At 39.1% G+C, this 23714-nt stretch overlaps 1 protein-coding gene across 2 annotated transcripts in view; it reads right to left on the reverse strand.

Annotated features, from left to right (window-relative positions):
• The window catches only part of PCDH15 (protocadherin related 15), a 1763546-nt gene that overhangs the window by 713635 nt on the left and 1026197 nt on the right, over positions 1-23714 (reverse strand). For both annotated transcript variants that reach the window (XM_075612935.1, XM_075612934.1), the window contains exons 15-18: positions 23398-23591; positions 22771-22903; positions 16447-16526; positions 14070-14163 (exon numbers count right to left, since the gene is read on the reverse strand). In XM_075612935.1, the coding sequence (XP_075469050.1) occupies positions 14070-14163; positions 16447-16526; positions 22771-22903; positions 23398-23591 (501 nt within the window). The remainder of the gene's footprint in view (positions 1-14069; positions 14164-16446; positions 16527-22770; positions 22904-23397; positions 23592-23714) is intronic.

The raw sequence follows: 23714 nt of genomic DNA on the forward strand, positions 1-23714 counted from the left end.
TATTGTTAAAGCTATAAACACCAAATAACATATATTAGCAGATGACACTATCAATCTCTAAGAGGTACAGCGATGGTCATGAAATGACGTCACCGATCGTGACGCTCTACTTCATGACGCGCGTTTCGCGAGGCAGCTCGCTTCTTCAGATGGGGAGTTGCCTCGCGAAACACGTGTCATGAAGTAGAGCGTCACGATCGGTGACGTCATTGGAGTCCAACATAGATACCAGAACACGGCTTGTATTCTGCGCCCCCTCCACTTCTGACCCACCGCGGCAGAGTGGTTGTATACATACACATGATATACACACTGTTTCCCATTGTAAAACTGCCTTCTCTTCCAGCTAGCTTTAACACACATATTGCAGACACTTACCAACTAAAGGAATACCATCGCTGTACCTCTTAGAGATTGATAGTGTCATCTGCTAATATATGTTATTTGGTGTTTATAGCTTTAACAATATAGAGAAGAGAAGCTAAGTAATTTTTCGGATTTACATGCACTATAGGGACAGATGTCTATACCATTACTTATAGCAGACTCCTTATTTATCCTTCCAAATAGGATTGGATTTATGTGGATAGGAAGATTTTGGTGATGGTAATCCTTAATACAACCATCTTACATATCCACAGTTCAGGCACACTTGTGTATATTCCATATGCAAAACTGGCAAAGTGCCATTAAAGGACAAAAATATATCTATATGCAAGAGACATTGTGTGTCAAAATAGAACTTTTTCCATATCCAATTTGAAAATAAGGAGTATATATGATATTATCAATATATAAGTAATTCATGTGAGAATATTTGGCGAAATATCTTTTATATATAATAATTTGCAATCCAGGGATTTAGCAAGAGAAAACATGATTGATGATCTCACGTACTCTATTTAAATCACATGGATGCAATATATATATATATACAGTGCCACAAATTATTGGTGATTTATTCTGGAAACTCTGCTGATGTCGCAGTAATATTGAAATTTACCATTAGGGTAAAATAAACAAAATAAAATAATTGCCTATAAAAATTGGGCATTAAAGACAACCAATATTACCACTCCTATATGTTGCCACCAGGGGCTTTAAAATTTGTTTCAATTCACAATATCTTGGCGATGACACCAAAAAGATAGGATATTTTAGTCTTAGTTTTATGACTATTCCCCTTACTATGACCACTTGTTGCATTATTTTCAGAAAAGGACTATAGAGATTACATGTCTATCTTTTTTTATAGCTCATACAAACACAGAGCAACATATCAGATTTGAATGCAGGTAACATTAAACATGTCTGTATGGTTTATTCTTTTCAGCTTTTGCAGTTTATGAATAGACAGGTAACATTCCTTTTTTGCTGCAGGGTTTAAAGAAATGATTGACACGTCATATACTGTAATATGTGGAAGATATATCGATCATATAGTGAAAGATTTTTATCACCCAAGATACTGTAGGAAACATAATTGGAAGGTGTTTACAATAATGTAAAGATAATGATAGTGTTTTGCTGCAGTATTGTACTGTACACGCTTCCTATTTTAAGAATCAGACAGTAATGTTTGCATTTTGCTTTATGCTCTTGAATATGCAATAGCAAAAAAAGCATTACGGGCTGATTTCTATTACTCCCTTAAGGGGAATCATTTTATAAACAAAAATGTAGCTAATTGACTGATTACTGTATTTATATACAGATGTAACAAGCCTTAACATCTTTGACGTAATGACATGGTCACAACACTAAAGGATTAACCCTGTGGGACATCCCATTGAGAAGCATGGACCCACGCAGTGTGATCTCAGCAGACACTGTCTCCAGCAAAGCGAGCTTTTGCTTGTTTGTATGCGGCACTGATTACAGTAAGTCTTACAACATCTGTATCTATAGAGATATTGCACAGGGAAGGACGTGTCTGCTTTTCACTCTCTCTACCACAGCATCATTGTTAAATACAGTACTTAATTTAAGTAAAATTAACATCGACATTCTTCTGACAATAAAAGCTGAAATTTCAAGCCTGCACTATTATTATAGAGATAAACACTTAATTTGTTATTCGTTATAAATACCCTCATGATAAATCTTTATTTAACATTCTCTAATCTTTATTTAACATTCATGAATAGTTTATTATAATCTGTTTAAGAAGTGGAGAGATTTCACTTCTGATCAAACCTTATCTAAATGTACATATACTTTGTTTATTTAAATACTTTTTGTTATCGTAATACAGTATCTGCATCAATATTTTAAAAAGTGAATTATTGGATCATCTACATATAGATAATGTGGAGATATTTTTTGACCAAGTGCGTTCTGTCTCTTTTAATCAGATCTAGGAGATTTACATTGCTTAGTAAGATTAATTGTATTATATAAAAACATCACAATTAAGAGTTTTAGAATGGATCTGTTTGTTCATTTTTAAATAAGATAATTTGAGAGATCACATGACCATTGGCTAGGTTGGGTACCACACCCTAGAAAATAATAATTGGTATCAACGATTGGGACTTGGAATTTCCAGAATACAGTTCAAAGTTTCACAGGTATGTATCATCTCTTTTCACTTAGAAATATTGGATGACTATATACAGCAGCTTTCTTTATGTAGCTAGAGGATTTTCTAAAATGTTGGAATTACTGTCTATACAACTGTGGCAAAACTGGAGGAAAATACGGTACCAGATTTATTAACAATAATAATCCCACTGAAGGCAATGAGAATTTTTTCTTTGATAAATCTGGTGGATTTAGAATTTGACAAATATATCCCATAATATACATTTGATGGAGCACACTTCTAAATAAGTATCTAAATAAAACATAGCCATTTCAAGCAAGCATGGACCTCTGTTGTTTTATTTCAGGGTTATAAACATGAATGTAGTCTCAAATGTTAAGTACTGAAACATGTAAATTAATAGATAATGATTATGACCCAAATCCACAAAACTCCATTAAGTGTCCAACCTTTCCGTCACGTTAAACTAACTTTCCGTCACGTTAACCTAACTTTCCATCACGTTAACCTAACTTTCCGTCACGTTAACCTAACTTTCCATCACGTTAACCTAACTTTCCATCACGTTAACCTAACTTTCCGTCACGTTAAACCTAACTGCATATCTTCTAAGGTCAATATTGTAACTTTAAATCGTGCTCTCCTGGAAAGAGCATTGTGTTAACAATAACTGCTGTTAGTGATAATGAGAGACTTTCAATGCAGATGCACTAATGTATGTTAATGTTAATGTAGGAGGAACTTCACATTATGTTAGGGTCATATCTATACTTAAAATTACTCCAATACAGACCCTGGAAAGGGCTTTTTAGGTGCCAACCCCACCAACAAAAAAACTATTTTTTCAGGGTTTAAATTGGAATAAGAAATTCAAAATGTCACGTTATTGGAAGCTAACACAACGCTGTGCTACAATAATGTGACGGTAAGCCTATGATTATGAATTATACAATGGCTGTTGTTTTTGTTGATTTGTGGATAAGTGTTGATCTCGGGGAAAATAATGTCCATTACTGTTTTAGATAATGTCCTATAATGAGCCCTGATTAAACAGAAATGTGTGACTCTAGCCCTATATATTTATGGCTTATTTTTCCCCTAACTCAGCTTACTTTCAGTGTACTGCAACTATGGGTACTTTTCTTAAAACGGTACATGCTGGCTATCATGGTGTTTTATTAAAGAAGTAGTTTATTTATACAGTCAAATGTAATTTACATAAAACATAGCACAACATAAAAAAATACTTAATAATAAATAAATAATAAAGCTTCATGATTAAGCTAAAAACTAAAAAAAAAGAAAAAAAACATTATATTTCACACTTCTGTACCTTACCATTTTTATTCATGCTGATTGAGTCCTTCGTATTAAAAGTTATTTGTCTGTAAATGCAGCAACAATGAGATTTCACCAAATAATCCTTGATTGTAGAACTCCTCAATACCCTTTACACTTCAGCTGTACCCACCCACAACCCCAATTAATACATAGGCACCAATGCTCTTGGATGACAAATGGCCACTGTTTTATTACATAAAATAATAATCCTTGCCAGCTAACCATTAACATAAAACACATTATCAATGCCATCCACTGGTTCCAAGGCCAAGTGGGCATGCACACATCTTTAACCTAACAAAGTTATCCTCCTTCCCAAGCTATTGAGATACAGGCCTTTTTGCTACATTCACAAACACTGGTTAAATTCCCAACCACAAAGCATTTTATAGCAGAGTTCACAAGGACTGCCCTGCTGCTTTGAGAATAAAAGCATAACTTTTAAACTTAGCATATTATTGCAAACATAAAACATATGTCAGATTATGAGGCCTATGCAGAAAGGTCAGATACATTAGTTACGGGCAGCTTTTCGTCAAAGAAAAACCTATTGCTATTCTGTAAGCTCTGATATTTGAACGATAATAAAAATTATTATCAAAAAAAAATTCTGGAAAAAACCCCCAAAAACCCACAAACGCGCGGCGATAAGCCACTTATCGGCAGTTTCTCAAACTTGCTCAATTCTAGTAGCCCTGATCAGCTTATCGAGTCTGATCGCCGCTCTAGAATTGAGATTTCTTCTCCGAATCGCCTCACCAGAAAAAGTTGGCAAGAAAGTGGGGAGAAGCTGCCGAGAAGCAGCGAGACGGCACTTAGAAAAAAAATGCACTTTCCTGCATTGGATTAATGCCGGGAGACTCTGGAGCCGATATCCATTAACATCAGCGTCGGAGACCCCCGGCATGAATCAGAAGCATTAAAAATGCATTTACAGTCAACTTCATTACCTTTGCGGCTGACCGCTAAGGCAATGAAGGGGTTAACCAACAGTACCATGCTTATTGTGGGTAGCGATAGTGGGTGAAGGTGGTATTTGGTCCTTGGTGGGTGTTTAGGCCTTGCGAGGGGCTTGCTGGTGGACTAAACCCCTTAATTACCTTAGTGGTTAATAACGCTAAGGTAATTAAGGGGTTTACCCCTCTTGCTACCCACCCGGTAGGCCTAAACACCCATCCTTGGGGATAATACCCCCTTCACCCACCACCACTACCCACAATACAAAAAAAATACACACAACAGCCCTACTAGCCACCTCCTAGGCCACCAAAAATTATTACAATATTTAATAAACAACAATACACAACCCACCCACCACCTGTGCCCTCACATAAAACCATTATTTATTTTTTTAGACACAGGATTAGTACCACAGGCCAGTGGGGGTCCCCAGTTGGTCCCCACGGGTGTCTGCGGACCCCACAGGGCACCCCAGGGGGTTCCCATGGGTGTCTGGGGGCCCTCTGGTGGTTCTCATGAGTGTCCGGGGGCCCCACAGGGATCCCCTTGTGGTCCCTGCAGGTGTTCAGGGGCCCTCATGTGGTCCCCGTGGGCATCCGGGTGTCGACGGGTGGAGCCCGTGGGCGTCCGTGGGTCCTCGGGTGGTCCCCGTGGGTCCCCACTGGCCTGCTGTACCATTCTTGTATTAAAAAAAAAAAACAGGGCCTACATTTCAATAAATACACCTCCCCCCCCCCACCAAACACATACAGTACAGTAATGTGCAAAATAACTATTATCCATATATGGATAATAGATTATTTGCCCATTATTAAACGAAACATTAGCCAGCCAGCATAAATAAAGTAAATAAAAATTGTTCTAATTACCCCTGCCAACATGAAGGGCATTCTCCTCAGCAAACTGCAGGACCATGTCCTCCGATGTCAGCAACAATACATAAAAAAATACAATCTAATGGCCCCTAACCCCTTAATCAGCTTAGCGGTTAATAACCACTATAGTAATTACGAGGTTAACCCACTCTCCCCCACTACCCACCCAGGAGGCCCAACCACCATCCCCAAACCCACTATACCCACCCTGTACCCATTGAATGGCATAGTAGTACATCATACCCATATAATATGGGCATGATAAGCTACTATAGCAGTCAATGGTCATCCTAATACAAAAGTATGAATGTCAAAAATACACAAGAGTAAAACAGATACAACAAGCACCTAAACAGGGCACACTCTCGCCGTTCTGAGACTTCCGAACAGCTCTGGAACAGGAAAGGTGACGATGTGGGTCCCCGCTATCGCCTAGATCCTCCGATCAGCGTTGTGAAGTTGCGGCCGTCGGCACTTCCGCATCTGCGCATGCAGCAGGTTCGGTGGCTCACGAGGGACAGGGCTTTTCCTTGCCAGCTACGGAGTCTGCTCTGAGAAGGAAGCAGCTCAGTGTGCTCTGTCCTCCTACCAGTCCCCTGCGGATCTAGAGGGATAGCGGGGACCCACATGTCACCTTTCCTGTTCCAGAGCTGTTCGGAAGTTTCAGAGCGGCGAGAGTGTGCCCTTTAAAGCACTCATTGCGATTTACCTTTTGGGAGAATGTGAGTGTGCCTTTCCCCAATCTGAATCCATTTGTTTGTACTTTAAACTGTATTATGCTATGTACACTCCATGTGTCTTTTAAGAGAGAGATTCACGTGATCAGACCATCCTCCTGCAGATGTTTATGTGAGTGATTTGTTCACCTAATCGCTAGCACATCACTTTCACTGGGTCATTGCTGGTTTTAGTGCGAAGCCCTCTATTGCGAATTATTTATTTCTTTTATTCACCACATACGGTACACTAGATACTGTACTGTTTATTTAAATGCTGCACTGAGAAGCTTTATATTGTTCTTTTTGTATTTTGTGCTTCTCTTTTTCACCACACAGATGAATACATTAGCAGTCAATGGGCAATGAAAAACATTAAAAAAAAATTCCAATCAAAAAACCTGTAAAAATAAAAGTACATACATTCAATATTTACTGTGGCGTCATGAAACACAATCCAACGCCATCCACAGTGAAGATTCAGGACAGGTAACAACATTCTTCTTTCTTTAATCTTCCATCATCTTCTTTCTTCATCTGTAATTATTTCTTTTTTTTCTTTATCTTCTGTCTTTATCTTCATCTGTTAATCCAATAACCCCATGTTAAATCCACGATATTGACCCATCAGATTCTTGAGCTCAAATGAGACATCACAGCCTTAAATATGGCCTGTGACATCACATTTGGGTGCAAATGGTTCACACACCATCTGATTGGGTGCGAAAACCATGTGCCCTTATTTGTTTTTAATGTGACGTTATGAAAGTGACTGAAGCCAGCCAATCCCACCAATGAGAGGTGACCAGGAAGTAGGTAGCCCTTCACAGGTGTGTCCTATTGAGCTGCCCACTTGTGAGCGGAGGTGGGGCTACCAACTACTGTGCGCACCGCACGTCACCCGCACAACTGAGTGACGACCCGGTCACGCACGCTGCGTGCGCCCCCCAGCACCTGCGGCACTGTGGGGGCGGAGACCGGAGTTGGGACCCGAGGAGAAGCAGGAATCCCGTGCATGCCAGCCGCATCACGCATTGCGGATACCAGAGAGGGGGCGGAGTCCAGAGACAGAACGGGAACGAGGGGCGAGGCCAGTAGAGAACCGCGGGGACTGTGCGCTTTCCGTGTGCCGTGCAAATCTCACTGCTGAACGGGGATGCAGACCAGGTACCGCAACCTGGGAAACCGACCACCCGCCGCCCGCGCATGCCGTGCCCTAGAACCCCTGTCAGGATGCCCTCTCTGAGTGCCTTTAGCCCTGGACAGATAGGTGAGGGTTAAGGGGACAGAATCGCCCGCATTGCAAATCCTCACAGAGTGAGACACAGGTGATATAAATACATGCGAGGCGGGAGGGGGGGAGAGTGACTGAGAAGGAGGGGAGAGAAATACATGGGTAGAGGGTGGGATATAGAGGGGGCTTGTGAGGTTTGAAATTAACCTAATATGTGTCAGCCAGAAAGGGGTTCCCCAAGATTTTTCTAAATACATCAGGTGTTCCTTCAAACAAAAAAGTTTGGGAATCACTGATCCAATTAATACATACCTTTGAGGGTCTTGTGAGTGCATCGAAATTGGGGCTTATTTTGAGACTCTTCTCCCCTGAGTCTCAAACCTTTACATTTCACAGTAGTTTAAATTTACAGCCTGTCCTATCCCCTTTTAGTTTACTAAAGTTTGTGTGATCCATTTCATGCCAGGATTGAATAATAAGCAATGAGATTATGCACGTTTAATTGTTTGTTTGAATTTACTGTGATAAAATGGCAGCTGGCATGTTATGTGAATATCAAGGACATCATAAAAACATGAGGTTAATAATGATGTGAGGTTGTTAAACAAAAGGGCAAAACCTGTGAAGCATGGCATTGCATTAAAAACAAGTTGGGATATTTTAAGTCAGGAGAAACCCAACTCATAAAACATGTTATGGTTCAATGGCTGCAGAATTAAACACAGACTGATTCCTATTTCCTCATAAAGCAATAAAAGCAAGAGTATGAAATGACCTAAAAATAAAACTCATTATTTTCTTAGATGCAAATCACACCGCTTCACAATTAATGGGTTACATATGGGTATATGCCACTGTTTGCGAATAAACAAAAAATGTGTGCCACGTTTTACACTTGATTGCTTTACGATTGTATTTCCTCTGATAATCACCTCGTTTAAAACTGGTAATGTACAAGTGTGCACAAATTTGTGCATCCACAACAATTAATTCAAATCATTAATTTGGAAGGATTTTTTACTCCTACAAAATGGAATTATCTTTCTCCTAGCCTTGCTCAAAACAAAGTAACAGAGGGAGCATGCAGACCAAGTTTTCAGACGTTTGTGAATCTTTAGTTATAAGAAAATATAATGTAATTCAAGACAGTTTACAATTTTCTTTTCATATGATTGTGGTTGAGCTCTCATAACCATCTGGCTACATTACTTTTTATGGGAATATTCTGCTAGACTAATCTTACACATTGACACTACTGTAGAGTATATGAGGTCTTCTTTGTCCCCACAAACACTTGATGCTAATGGCCTAATTTGACTTATCATAAAAAGGCTAAAATAGTAGTATCTTTGATATTAAAAACATATAGCAACTGTAAATATTACTGTATGCTCATTTGCATGTCTTAGACAGGTCTGCAACCCTGTCTTTCCCCATTATCGCCCAGCACACAGAGTTTCCACTGCAGCAAGGGATTCTGGGAAATGAAATGCAAATGAGCACACAGTGCCACCTTTTGTCTCAAGCTCGTATTACACAAGCAAATCCTCAAGCCAATGCATACTGTTTTAACACAGCTTTTAGACAGAGGCTGGGATTAGATGCAAAGCCAGTAAACCCACTCCGCATTGGCTTGAGGATTTGCTTGTGTAATATGAGCTTGAGACAAAAGGTGGCACTGTGTGCTCATTTGCATGTCATTTCCCAGAATCCCTTGCTGCAGTGGAAACGCTGTGTGCTGGGCGATAATGGGGAAAGACAGGGTTGCAGACCTGTCTAAGACATGCAAATGAACATAGAGTAATATTTACAGTTGCTATATGCTTTACTGTGGAGGGTTTCTGTCACTTTTTTTACCCACCATAACCTTAATAATTGTGGTATATTAAAAACAGATATTTGAATGATCTGTCAAGGTTTACTAGAATGCCTAATTGAGATGCCGTTTCTTATATACCGTACTACACCAGTTTCTCAGCCCTTTTACCCACAGGGCACCTGTAACAGGGACTTTTCCCTGTTTAAAGAATGCTGCATCAGAGCTCTGAAACCAGCAGGGAGCTGGTTAATTGCTGCCGCTCAATTAGCCAGACTACACCTGGCTAATCAGAGCTCTGAGAAAAAGCCTCATGTGAGAAACAGAGAGAGATGTTCCTTAGCACACAACGGTGCTGACATGAGGACAAAGTCTTGAGCACACCGGAAGACTGTGTGTTGACAGTAAGACACAAGGGTACCAGAGCTCCATGCCTGAACACAGAGGACACAGGATCCTGCCAGACAGAGGCTGGACCCTCAACCGGACACCTATCCAGACTCTGGAGACTGACATGAAAGGCCACCTGCATTGAGGTACTTTTAAAAGACTTTGGGGTGATAGATTGGTAAGGGGCTTTTCCTCTCAGTCTTGCAGATAGGGACTTGGGAGTGAGTTAGTCCTTACACAGGGATAGGTGTTTGTTATTTAGTTCAGTTTATGTATGCTCTGCATTGTTTAAAGGGACAGGCTTAATAAAGTCATGTTTTAATGTTTCCAAAACTGTCTCCTTGTGTGTATATCTGCACCTCCCTCCTACAGCACCCCATGGAGATTATGAAATTGCTGGTATACCCCAACAATTTATCGATTGCCATATTTAAGCTCCAATAAAACTGGGTAGAAACTGAACAGAAGTATATAATTACAATATTATTTTACATTTATAGTTGTCATACTGTAATTACTGCTTGTACACTACCGACACAATTTATCCTAGCAGGGCTAGTTCCGCAAGCCGGGGGATGCCCCGGCTTGCTAGCCCCACTCCCTCGGCGTGCCGCGCGTCACCAATGCGCGGTCACGCGTCATCGGGTGTCAGCGCCCCCTGCACGCGCGTCCAGGGCTCCCCGAGGGAGCCCTGGTGTCCCGCGATCGCGGGACGGCGGCAGGGGGTTCCGGGGGACCCGGCAGCGGTAGGGAGAGCGCCCCGATCGGAGGACGCTCTTCCGCTGCTTTGGCGCGCGCCCGGCACCTTCCGGCGCGCGCCAGGTTACTGCTGCGGCCGAGAACGGGCAAATGCTCGAATAAACTCGGCCGCAGCAGTAAATGTAATGATACATTTTGTAAATGTAATTGTAAAATTCAGGTTTTTCCATTATTTAAAATGTTATGTAAAATCTTTCATCAGCAATAAATTCATAAAGCATTATAGCATTCGTGTTGAAACACTAAAAGCATACATAATTTGTTTTGTTTTCCACAATGCACCTTTGGGTTAGTCTGAGGCACCCCTGGGTGAGAAACAATGTACTAGACCTTGCTTTATTATTTGTATGAAAAAATTATATCCTTTTTGCCACATTGCAAATTTTCAGACTTTTGAAAGATTATGAACCTTGCAAAAATAATTAGTGCATTTATTGACCTCCTAGAAAATAAAAATGCAGAAAAAATGTAAAGCACAATTTAAAACATTAAATATTTTACTTTTATATAACCAAAGTATAATGGGAATTCTGGGAAAGATTTCGTAACAATAGTTTTTGAATAGGGAATCTAAGCGGGTGAATGTTTTTGTGATTTTGTTTTAAGGTTGGATTAAGCAGGGGGTCTCCGGAGCTGAACCCCATTCATTTCAGCTCTGGTGACCCCCTGCTTCGAGAGATACTTAACTCTGTTGTGGGTAGCCACTCTAGTCAGCTACTAGAGATCACGTAATGGCCACTTTTGCAAAGCTCCTACACCCTGCGGGCCAATAGGAAGCTATGACATCATCCGGTGTGGCTTCCTACTGGCCCACATGACAGGGAGCATTAAAAAGCAGAGAGATACAGCACCTTCTTTGGAGGTAAGTATATCTAGAAGCAGGGGGTCCCCGGAGCTGAAATTAATTGGCTTCAACTCCGGAGACCCCCTGCTTCAATCCTGTGTTAAACAAAAAACAAACAAATATAAATGTACCCACTTAGATTTCTCCTTTAAATGGTCCTTCGCTTGTTCTCTTTTATGGAATTATTTGTATTTGCCAGAGCAGAACAGACATTCTCCTGTTCAATTTCTGAGGAAACAGTCAAATCAAACATAGAATACAGCTCTCTGTCATTCTGTGAGTAAAATTTAAAAGCATTCTTCTGCAGGCAGTTAAGATGTTAGAAAAAGATGCTTGAAACTGATTGCAATGTTATATTAAGGGAAATGTCATGCTACTATGTCCTGGTACATTTATCTTCCTTAATTCTTAAATCTATAGTTATTTCCAGTGAAATCAAAAGTTGGAATGGTGCAATAAAATGTTTCTCTTTCAAAACAGACAATAGAATTACAGGATTCTTTTTTGCACGTACGTAAATCCATCTTCCTAAATATATGTGCAAATGCATATTTATTCAGATTGCCGTGATTACAAATAGAAGTTATATTGGCTGAAGAGTCTTAAAACCAAATGCAATTACTTTTTTTCCTATACTGAAATACAGGCCAATTTTATATACATTTACAACTAATATGTGAGTAAATTAAACAAAATATTGAAGGCCTGATTTTTGGAAGAGGGATTCAGTTGCATCTCATATCACAGATTTGCCTAATTGTTTTAAAGAATCAGTGCAGAAACATAACAATATCTGAGAGATATGATTAGGTATTAGAAAACCTGGTTGAAAGGCAGAATCTCGCAGAACATGTTTTACAACAAGCTAAACAAGTAATAGTAACATGGACTATGTGAATGCAGAAAGTAGAAACAATTAGAAGGGAGTTCTGATGAATAAACTACAAAACCATCCCCATTCCCTGCTGAACATAACTGACGGTGCAGTCTGGCCAGAATGCACTAATTTCTTTCAACAATGCAGAAGATGAAACATAGAAAAACTCAAAATAGGCAAGTACTGCATATCATCAGGGCAAAAAGCAGACCGTGGGAATTAATGGTGCAATCAATCAATATATATATAAAAAAAATTCTTACAAATTATTATAATGCAGTCACACAGTGATCCCAATCCCCAAAAGAAGACCAGAGATGTGAGAATTTACCAGGCAAAATGTGACTTTTCTTTTATGAACCTTTCATGAAAATCTTAAAAAAATAGTGAGGTGGAGACTGTTTAACAATGAATTCATGGTGTGCAGAAGACCTACGGAAATGACCAATGAGACCTTTAATATGTACAAGAGACGACCGAAGAGTGAGGAGCCAGTTCCATGTCCACACTACCACGTTAAAGCAAACCTGTTAGGTCACAGAGAGGATATTCATATAAATACGATAGGGCCACTATCGCATGGAAACCCCCACTGGCTTGAATGAAAGTTTCTGTGCAATAGCAAGCAGATGGGCAGCAGTACAGTTTATTGTGTGGTGTAGAGCAATCAGCATTAAAGGAAAATTACTAGCTTTTCAATAGCTTGCATAATATAAAACACAGACAACAACAGAAAAGTGACTAGTGCATTTTAACCAACAAAGTTGTAGATATTTTATATCAATATTACAAGCACAGATTGTAGTATTATTTTCAGTAAATGATATGATTTCTGCTTTTTCAGCATATTTTAAAAGCCCACTTTTACAGTATCATGTGCTCACTATGGTTTTATTTTTTACAAACTACTTTTTTACAATTTGCATCTTGATCATATACAGTGCATGATCATATACAGTGCATGATCATATACAGTGCATGATCATATATAGTGCATGATCATATACAGTGCATCTTTTAAAATCATTTAATCGTTTTCTGTTTTGGAGAAGCATTGATGTAAAAACATTTTTCTCTAGGTTATATTAAAGATGGTTGAACTTGCCATTGGGATTTTCTAGAAACCTAGTCAATGGCTCTTTTTGTGTCAGCTGTGATCACGTTAATCCGGAAAGCCCCATTGACTTCAATAGGGCTTTATATTGCCAGGTTACAGTTCCTTGGACAAACCAACCTTCTGAAGAGGAACTTAATCAGAATCAATATTGGAAGAAAGAAAATGCCAAGCCAAAGAATAAAATGTTAGAGCTTATACGAGTGATATAAAATCCTATGCATAGACCATCTTAAATCACTAGATAAAAGTCAGTATTTCTTTAAAAACAAACTGAGAATTTGAAGCAGTTCTTTAACCAGTTGAGTGCAATTATCCAATTTACTGAAACCCAGAAGCTCAATGGGCCCTTGTGACATTCATTGAACACCTCCTATGCCGTTCGCATCACCTGTGTTTTGCCAGGAGGGCTTTGTCACTCTGGTGCAGTAGCCCCTCCAGCACTGAATGCGTTAATGTGAAATAGTGCTGAAAGTTCACACTGGTCATGCTCTTCAAATAAGCACCAAAGTGAAGTAGTTTGGGTTACTTTCAATCTAAAGCAATTTACAATGGAATCTGACGCATAAAAAAAAAAAATACATGAACAATCACTCACCCCATCTGGTCTGCCATCCGAGGCTGTCACTATCAAAATGTAACGATCTGTACTTTCCCTGTCCAAAGGTTTTGCTAATGCTAAAAGCCCAGAGCTACAAAGAAAACAGAAGGAAAACATTGTTACATGTGTCACAATAACCATATTTTGTACTTGACGAACGTGAATTGTTGTCAATTTCTACAAATGTAAAGGACCCTGCCTTTGTTTAAATAAGTAGACGTTTTCTTATTTATCCTAACGTTTGTATTAGTAATAATACCTGTCACAGGTCAGAAATGACATACTGTATAAAACAAATGTTCATGCTTCAATAACTGGTATATAAAACTCCAATTATATTCAAAGGATTGTGGAGACAAAGCCGAGGACGAGGGAATATTTTGCAACTGTGTTTCTCTTATGGAGCAATACACGTGTAGTAAGACTTACTGTCCCCAGCGCCGTGGACAACAAAGCGAATGTCAGCGGCACTAGGGACACAATCGGCTTTGATCGCGCTGCGGGGGGGGGGGGGGTCCGGTGGCTTCAGCATCAGACCTCTGAAGCATCAATCGTCAGGGACCACAGGCGGCAGCAGCAGGAATGCACAGAGTAAGGCCTCGTCCATGGTGGTGCTGAGCGGGCGGGCACGCTCACGCTGGCCGCGATGAAAAACATTGCGGCAATGTGTGGCCAGCGTAAGCAAGCGCTTCACATGAGCTGTTCACCCAATGAGGGCGAACTAGCTCCGTGACATCATGGCTGCGCCACCAGGCAAGCGCGTGCCTAGCCGGTCACAAATCGCCCGGCCGAGCAGGGCGCAGCGCACGAGTGCCAGCGCGCCCTTTCCCTGCCTGGCCGCAGCCTAATCTTACCACAGCTATACATCAATTTGTTTTTGCAACTAAACACCAACTATGGAACTGTGCACATGCAGCTCACATCAATGTATTAAGCTGTTATGCCACCCTCTCAGCAGTGAGAAATATGGCAATAATTAAATGAAGCAATAGTGTTAGCTAATAAAACTATGGAATAAAAAGCATAGGGAATGTTATCTAATGCTAGGAATCTTGGGAATAACAACACACAATGACCATGGCATGTAAAGGTTTTCTAGGCAGAAGAATGTTGTTCTTCACAAATTAAAGGTGTAATTACACAGAGTGCAATAAAATAACTCTTGGTAAAGAATGTTACTAATTGACTTCCCTATACAAATCGAATCATACTATAGGCAAAGGTTTGGCTGCTTTCAAGTGTTTGGAAATGAATAAAACATTGAATTTCTTAGGGTCCTAAGAGTGGGACGTGTTTATCATTCAACTGGTTTTTTACCCTTATCCCACCCTGTGCCTACCAGAGAATAAAAAATATAAGGGGAGGAGAAGACAACGAATGTGAAAAGTTTGAGAAACTCTAATGCAGGTGTGGCCGACCCGTGGCCTGCGGTGGCTTTTGGAATTGCACGTCTGACGTACAAAAAAAAGAAAGAAATCGCCTTGTAAAATTGATTAAGGAAAGGAACAAAACACAATGCTTAAAATGAAAGAAACCTGACAGGGGAAACTTATGAATATTAACATACATTTTTTTTAAATGGACACAGTTTTAATAACTTCTTTAACAATTAAACACCTAAAATAAATCAAATCAATTGACATAAAATTAAATTAAAATGAAATGTAAGTGATTCCCTGTATTCGCTTTGTGAGCAGATGTTTTCGTACAGTACAGATCTGTATTGACAGACGCACACATAGGCAGCAATCTGTTTCTGTTAACAACCCCAAAAATGTATCCAAATATTGAGAAGCTTAACTGAAATGCAAGTTCAGAAATCACATTGAGGCATTTTAAATTCAGAGTCTTCTGGGTTTTTTTTAAATAAGATTTCAAGTTTTTTTTCTCTATTAGCAATGAAAAAGGTTTGCCATAATTTAATGTTGCTATTATCCTTGTTTACTTTGGGCATTATTTATATACGGCCTATTAATTTAAAATGGATATAGGGGGCAGTAGAACAGAGGGCCACCAAAAAATGTGTCCATTTATTGGCACCCCTGAAGAAAAGGATGGCCACCGCTGCGCTAATGCTATAAAATACAATTACTGTTCTAGAACCAGTTTGCAGTAATCTAAATAATTTACTTAACTGAATTAGAGTTTTGAAGCCAAATTATTGTTCCAAAAATACTGCTACCGTTAACAAACATGGTAAGTATGTAATCCCCACTCGTTTTACTGAATTAAATATTTACAGTTCTTGTTTCATTATGTTATGAAATAGTAAAAATAGGTTGATCAAGAAAACAAGAGTTTGGTGAAAGCAGAAACATCAAATACATTAAAAATGGTATTCAGTAAGTGGGAGTAATTCAGTAAATTGTAATACCTTAATGAAAGATTAAACACTCTCTGTGGATCTCCATTTTGTATTAAATATGTGATCGGATCTCCTTCCCGGTCTGTGGCCTTAAAGTAATAAACATATAAAAGGTAAGGATGTAACAAATCGACACAATATAAATTCAAATAACACATACGGTATGTAAACAAATACAACAACCGACATAAGTGTTTTAATAGACTTTAGCACCAAATAAAGTTTTGAAATGAACTTTGAATTCCCAGTGTCATTAACTTGGACTCTAGGTTCTGAAGGAAATGAAATATTAGAAGAGGTTTTGTCAGCAAAATTACTGTAAGTTGAAAGGATGGTCTAAACATTTTTCACTTCAAACTGTGCATGATATCGGACGTAAGAAGACACAATGTACTGTACAGTACATAGACAGCGATCCCTGGATGTAATCAAGCATCAAAGTAAATCCCACAGATATAGATCATCTAAAATGACATACTGTAACACATTTAAATGCAAAATGATTGTGAATAGCACTTCTACAAACCTCTCCACCTAAATACTAGAAGTGTATACAGATTATTAAACAATGCATTATGCTGAAGTTTATGTCGCTGACAGCAAGTACTCATCATAAACAGTTGTCTGCAATATTTACTCAAAAACGTAAAATAGGGGGGGGGCTTGGCAAAAATACTAAAACATTTAATTTAGCAAATGCTTCAAATAAGAAAAAAAATTATGTTATACTCATAAGATAAAAAAGAAAAAATCATCAATTCTCATGATGTATATGTTAACTAAGTTACATTGGTGTTGTTACATATTCTGAGACATCATATTTTTGTGTATTTGAACTACATCATTTTTCTATATTTTGCATCAGAGATTGTTTGTGACTTTTTTTCCTTTGCTCCACAATTTTTATACACCAGGAACATGTTGATACTGCAAATGTGAACTAAATTCACTTAACTTAAGCATGGATGCATTAGAATTGCTGTCCAGTATTGTCAGCATGCTGTACAGTAACTACATGTATGTCATCAGGAGATTTAACCCAGTTCCCCTTTCCAACTGACCTCTGTGCATTTTGATTCCCAATAGCCATGTATTTCTATGGATAATGGAGAGTTGGACAACCAGAACTATAACCTTGTCATGACTTAAAAAAAAGTGCATAGATTTACAATGCTTCAGTACCTAGGGAGCTCCAGTTCCTTTTCATGGTACACTGAATGGTCCTTTACCCAATTATTTTATATTCTTAGATACTGTATAATAATGCCTTATTGGCTACATTGACCAGCACTTTATAAATCCTTATACTTGCATTGTATAGTTGTTGTGTTGCATCTTGATATTGTGACTAGATACATAGGGGCCTATTCTAGTAGCTCTGAAGTTGTCATTTCCAAACCGCACGGGTTGGCATGTTCAGAAGTAGCAGAATGAAATGTGAGAAAAAACAGTATTCTCTATGGCAAACCGCTTCTTCTAAACCGCGTCTAAAAAAACAAAAGTGACAAACCATCTGATTTAACAGCCAAAACGCCCAGATTGTACGGTACTTGCTTCAGAAGCGGAGGGACCTGAGGTGGTGCTACAGTAACTCCATCCACAGTCTCACTTATGGGTTTTTCTCTCCCAGCTAAATACATATTTCAACCTGGTAACTCGCAATACCAATCTTGCCACTCTTTAGGCGGTGTTTAAAAAAAAATCGAGTACTGTATGTTAGAAGAGATTTGCATTATGGAGCTACGAGAATAGCAGTTGTTGGCAAAAAATGTGCGATTCAGCCTTTTTTAGACAAAATGATCAGATTGGCAGAGCAAGAGTGCAACACATCTAAAAAGTCATTTACACACGATTTGGACATGTGATAATTGCTTACAGACCAGCAAAGTTTACCAAATTAATGTACACTTTAGATACGTTAAGTCACATTTCGGAGCTACTGTAGTGCCGACGAGTATTCTAAAACAAATCTGGGGCAATCACCAACAAGACCCAGGTCCATGCTGGGTACATGCTGGGTACATGCTGCAACATTTCAGTGACATTTCTGCAGACAGACTAATGGCCCATCGGATTAACAGCGGGGGTCCCTGGCAGTCCAATTCAAACTGAATGGGACTGCCATGGACCCCCGCTGTTAATCCGATGGGCCATTAGTCTCACTGAAATGTTGCAGCATGTACCCAGCATGTACCTGTGTCTTGTTGGGGATAGCCCCGAACTTTCTAAGGCAAGTTTAAGGCAAGTTTTAGAATACTCGTCGGCACACCTGTACTAGAATATTTATTATTAATTTATTTATAAAATGTTTTACCAGGCAGTAATACATTGAGAGCTACCTCTCGTTTTCAAGTATGTCCTGGGCACAGAGTTAAGACAAATAATACATGTTTACAAATACAGTTACATAAAGGAGCAGGGTATACATTATATACAAGACATTGCATGCACAGTTAAACATAATATATATTATGGGCGTATGAAACAGTTACAGACCAGATTAAAATGTGAGACCGCTTTGGTTTTGAAAGAACTTAAACTGGTGGTGGATGTGAGAGTCTCCGGTAGGTTGTTCCAGTTTTTGGGGTGCACGGTAAGAGAAGGAGGAGCGGCCGGATACTTTGTTGAGCCTTGGGACCATGAACAGTCTTTTGGAGTCTGATCTCAGGTGATAGGTGCTGCATGTGGTAGGGGTGAGGAGCTTGTTCAGGTAGCTGGGTAGCTTGCCCAGAAAGTATTTGAAGGCAAGACAGGAAAGGTGAACTTTGCGCCTAGACTCGAGTGATGACCAATCTAGTTCTTTGAGCATTTCGCAGTGATGTGTGTTGTAGTTACATTGGAGAACAAAACGACAAATTGAATTATATAGGCTCCATAGGGTCCCATGTATTAAATTGCGATAATGACATTTAGCCCGTTCTTGCATGAATGTATTTCTCACTATTTTTGTAAAGCAGAAATTGCATTACGTGGTTTATTTTCGGTTATGTCATGCTGTGTGATATGCAAATACTGTTTGCAAATGAGGCATACACCAAAAAATTACATATTTACAGCTTATTCAGTAAGATGAGAGATTGCATATCGCCCAAAAAAGTGGTAAGCAAATCAAGGCCTTTGCTGCAGCAGGGAGAAGGGAGGAGAGAGAGAGATACATACTAATTTAAAGTGCAGATCCTCAGAGCTCTTCTAATTTTGCCCTAATAACGTTACGTTCCTGAAATAGGGAACATACATTATTTTTCTTCTTATTAACGGGGATCCTCAAAGGTAATGAAATGCAAAAATAACGTCTATTCTTCCAAGTAGTAGCTCTATTAATTGTGATTTTCAGATCTCAGAGACACGTTCTCTAATACACGGCACATGCGCATCAGTCAAACTTTAAGGTGTCTTATTAAGGCAGCGCTATTAACCGAGATTTTCATGTGCATTTCCAAAAGCTAATGCAAATCTTGTTATAATATTGAGACATTTATCATTTTTACATATTAACTTTTTCACTTAATTATATGGTGCATAGTCTAATAATGACTGTATAAAGTATGGGTGTATAATAATGTACATCCGAACATAGCTCAACAATATTAATTCATATATAAAATAAATGAAGAAATGATTTCCTTCATTTGTTTTAATTGTACATTAATAATAAAATAACATGAATTTATATTGTTGAGGTATGTATGGATATACATTATTGGACACCCATACTATATACTGTCATTATTAGATTACATACCATATAAGTTTACACAAACATATCACTTTAATCACTAAAAACTATAATATATATTTTAGGTACTGTTTCAGACATTTATATGATCTATAATATATATCTTTGTATGACACGCATAACTTTTTGTAATGGAAGGGTTAAGTCCTATACTCATTACATTGCATTTAGGATATTCAAAGAAATAACTCAATGATAATCTCGGTCTGGATGTGAGTAAGGGTGACTTTTGTAAGGTGCTAATTACCATAGCCTTATTATTGTATAATTTGCCAACATGAACGGAGGTCTGATGATCCTGTTGTTAGGTAAACTGATCATTGTTATGATGCGCGGAACACGCCCCCTGTGGCGTGTTCCTTCCTTACCTGTTTAATTTCTGATCGCGGCCCTCAAGCTATGAGTCAAGTTCCTGTGTCTTTAAGGATTCTAAAGCTAACGACTCCATCTTGCTTCCTGGCAAATCCTGCCCTCTTCCTCCTGACAGGAAGTAAGCCTCTCTCTGACTTCCTCATTGCTTACAGCTGCTGCTGCCTTTAAATACTGTCAGTACTCTATGCTACAGATGCATGCTTTCACATTGCTATCATGTCATTTGCTACCTGCCTTGGTTCCTGCTAGTACTACCATCGCATGCTGTTCCTGCCTGGACCTCCTTGGGACCTTTACTCATCTCCTTTGGATTCCGGAAGACTGGGACAGTCACTCATTTACTACTGAGGTTAATTTACCATCGGGTAGTGTAGGACCTGCTGATTAGGGTTTACCTTGACGTGGTAGCAGGCTTACAATACCTTGGCTAAAGTATTCAACTAAAGAACCCTTACTTTGAATTTAGTATTTGCTGCACTCTTCTGTTACTGGCACTATGCCTTTAAGGAGGCTGGACGTCCTCCAAGAAGCATTTCTATTGTGACCTTGTGCTCTGGACTCTTTCCTCCCCGGCTCCTTCCTAGTTCCATGTTCCTAGTTCCTGGTTCCCGTTCCAGACTCCTGTGCTGAAGCGTTGGCTTTTCCCCGCGTTGGTGCCTGAGAACACGCGCATCCCCGCACTGATGCCAGAGCATGCACACACATGCAGCTGGGCTAGTCATGTCTTTGAGCTTGGCTCCGCACCTCCGGACGCGTCGCGCATTCTCATGCGCACAACGCGCTCACGTGACTATGTGCGCCGATCCCCAGCTGCGCAACAACTCGCTCCCTTCGTGTCTCTGGCTTCCCCACCTCGCTATCGGGTCCCTCCCTTTCCCTCGGCTTGTGTGTAGGAGCACAAGCGTTACACTCATTACCATATGATTTGCATATGAGTAAGCCTGACGTCTGTTCAAATGTATCAATCCGCTATCTCTCTCTCTCTCGTCGAAGTTTGCCTACCTGAGGAGCTGAGAGTTCAGGGTGTCGACTTCTGAGAGATATTGCAGCAAATCAGGTAAAAGGCGCACGCAAATACTCTATGCCAGCTTTTTATTGGGTTAAATTGCATTCCATTTCCAGTTGATTTTGCATTGCAAATATTGTAGTTTAATTAATAGGTCCAATAGTGTGAGTGATATTTTGTATGAATTTAGTTACAGCTTGTAAAATACATGTAGCATATGAAACAAATTTGAACATGACTATATTGCTCTGTTATTCTATAAAAAGTGCTATACAGACATTCTTGCATATCGTCATCATAGTTGCTACAAAAACACCTTCAAGTCTATAAAAAAAAAAGCCTACAACCGAAATACGATATTTCAAATAACATAGAAAAGAATCAGCAATAAGATAAATTAAACTACAAAATATTTACACCCTCGCTAATAGCGTGTCCGAGATCAGATGCATTGTAAATTCTTCTGTATTTGGTACGCTTTTCAAATTGCCTGACAGTTGCATGGATGCTCTTGGAACCCCTGTTGAAAAACACTGCTGTAGAAGAAGGGAGCATCTGCCTTTTTGCTATCAAATTAAAGCTAAAGTTGTGCATGTGTCCTTGCATCTATGTAAGATCCCACACTTGCATCAGTTAAGAACTCTGTGGATGTTGTGTTAAGCAGTAGGGTGAGCTGGTGCAGAATTTGCATGATTCAAACTACACTCTTTGATGGGATGCATGCAAGACAGTCAGTATTTATGCTTTTTTTGGTTCTTATAACTTCTAATGTTAAGAAAACTGTAGCATTAATGTCCATGATAAACATGTTGCTTACATTTGGAAAAAATACAAACAGGAAGATAATGTGTACGGGCACTAAGAAGCACTTTTATGGATTTTAAAGTTATGTTTTTAAAAAGCAACAGGGATAACCATGCATTTATTTTCTCTTATTTTGACAGTTATCTAATTGTCCTGCCGGGAAAAAAAGAGGCCAGAATCCAAATTTTCATTGTTCTGAATTATCGGGTAACAGACTAAGTAGGCCAGGAGTGGCCAACTCCAGTCCTCAAAGGACACCAACAGGTCTTGTTTTAAGGATATCCCTGCTTCAGGACAGGTGGCTCAATCAGTGACTCAGCCATTGACATCTGCCGTAGACAATGTTGGTTCACAGCATCTAGCTAAAGTAATGGCTAAAGGTAAACAGAAGATTATATTATCAATTATTACATACCTGCAGATTTAACAGGTTAGCTCCAATCCTCATAGCTTCACTGACTTCAAGGCTATACATCATTTGTGAGAAGCGTGGAGGGCTCTGGTTGTTGGGTGGAAGCACCTCAATGTAAACGGTTGTGGTAGAACTCCTGCAATCAACAAGGAAAACAGGTGGAAGCAAGTACAGTTGTACGTAAAACAAATGGCATTCAATTAATGTAAACATTGTAATGCTTGCTGTAAGTAAATCGGTATTCAATGGTAGGTTATTTGTATTAGTATATTACTTTAGAGGTAAGTCATATTAGTATTTACTTAATTTAGTATTATGTTGAGAGGGATTATTTTTTCCACACTGCTTTAAAAACACAACTTTTCTTTTTATTACCTTACTTCATGCTCACTGTAAATTTAAAAATGTTACAATAATTACCTTTATATAGCTACAGTATATTTTTTGTAGACTTTAACAAATATTATAGACTACATAGCAGTATATTGCTTTGAATGGCCTTCTCCAATCAATAATAGGCTTTAGTTAATATATCCCAGATAATCCAATTTCCTTCATGACTCTTATGGAAAATACAATAATATACAACAAATAAAACAAAACGGCTTTTTTTCTGGTAGTAAAATGTACCTTCTTTGAGCTGGAGGAGCATTGTCAGATGCCTTTACAAATACAGTATAGGACTGTCCAACCGTCAATCTGACTCCTGGAGTGATAGTGATGGCACCAGTTGTACTATTAATGACAAAGTGTCCTTGAGCTCCAGCTACGATTTCATATGTCATCTGTCCATTTATTCCTTCGTCTGCATCAATAGCTGTGAGCTGGAGGTAAAATAAAAATACAATCATTTTTTGGACTCAGATTTTTGCCTTTACTTTGTTGTAAACTGCACCTTGCACAGCTAAGATTTCAACAGATAATCCAATGTACAGAAGAAAACAAAA

Source organism: Ascaphus truei, chromosome 8 (assembly GCF_040206685.1).
Source record: "Ascaphus truei isolate aAscTru1 chromosome 8, aAscTru1.hap1, whole genome shotgun sequence".
Classification (NCBI taxonomy): Eukaryota; Metazoa; Chordata; class Amphibia; order Anura; family Ascaphidae; genus Ascaphus; species Ascaphus truei.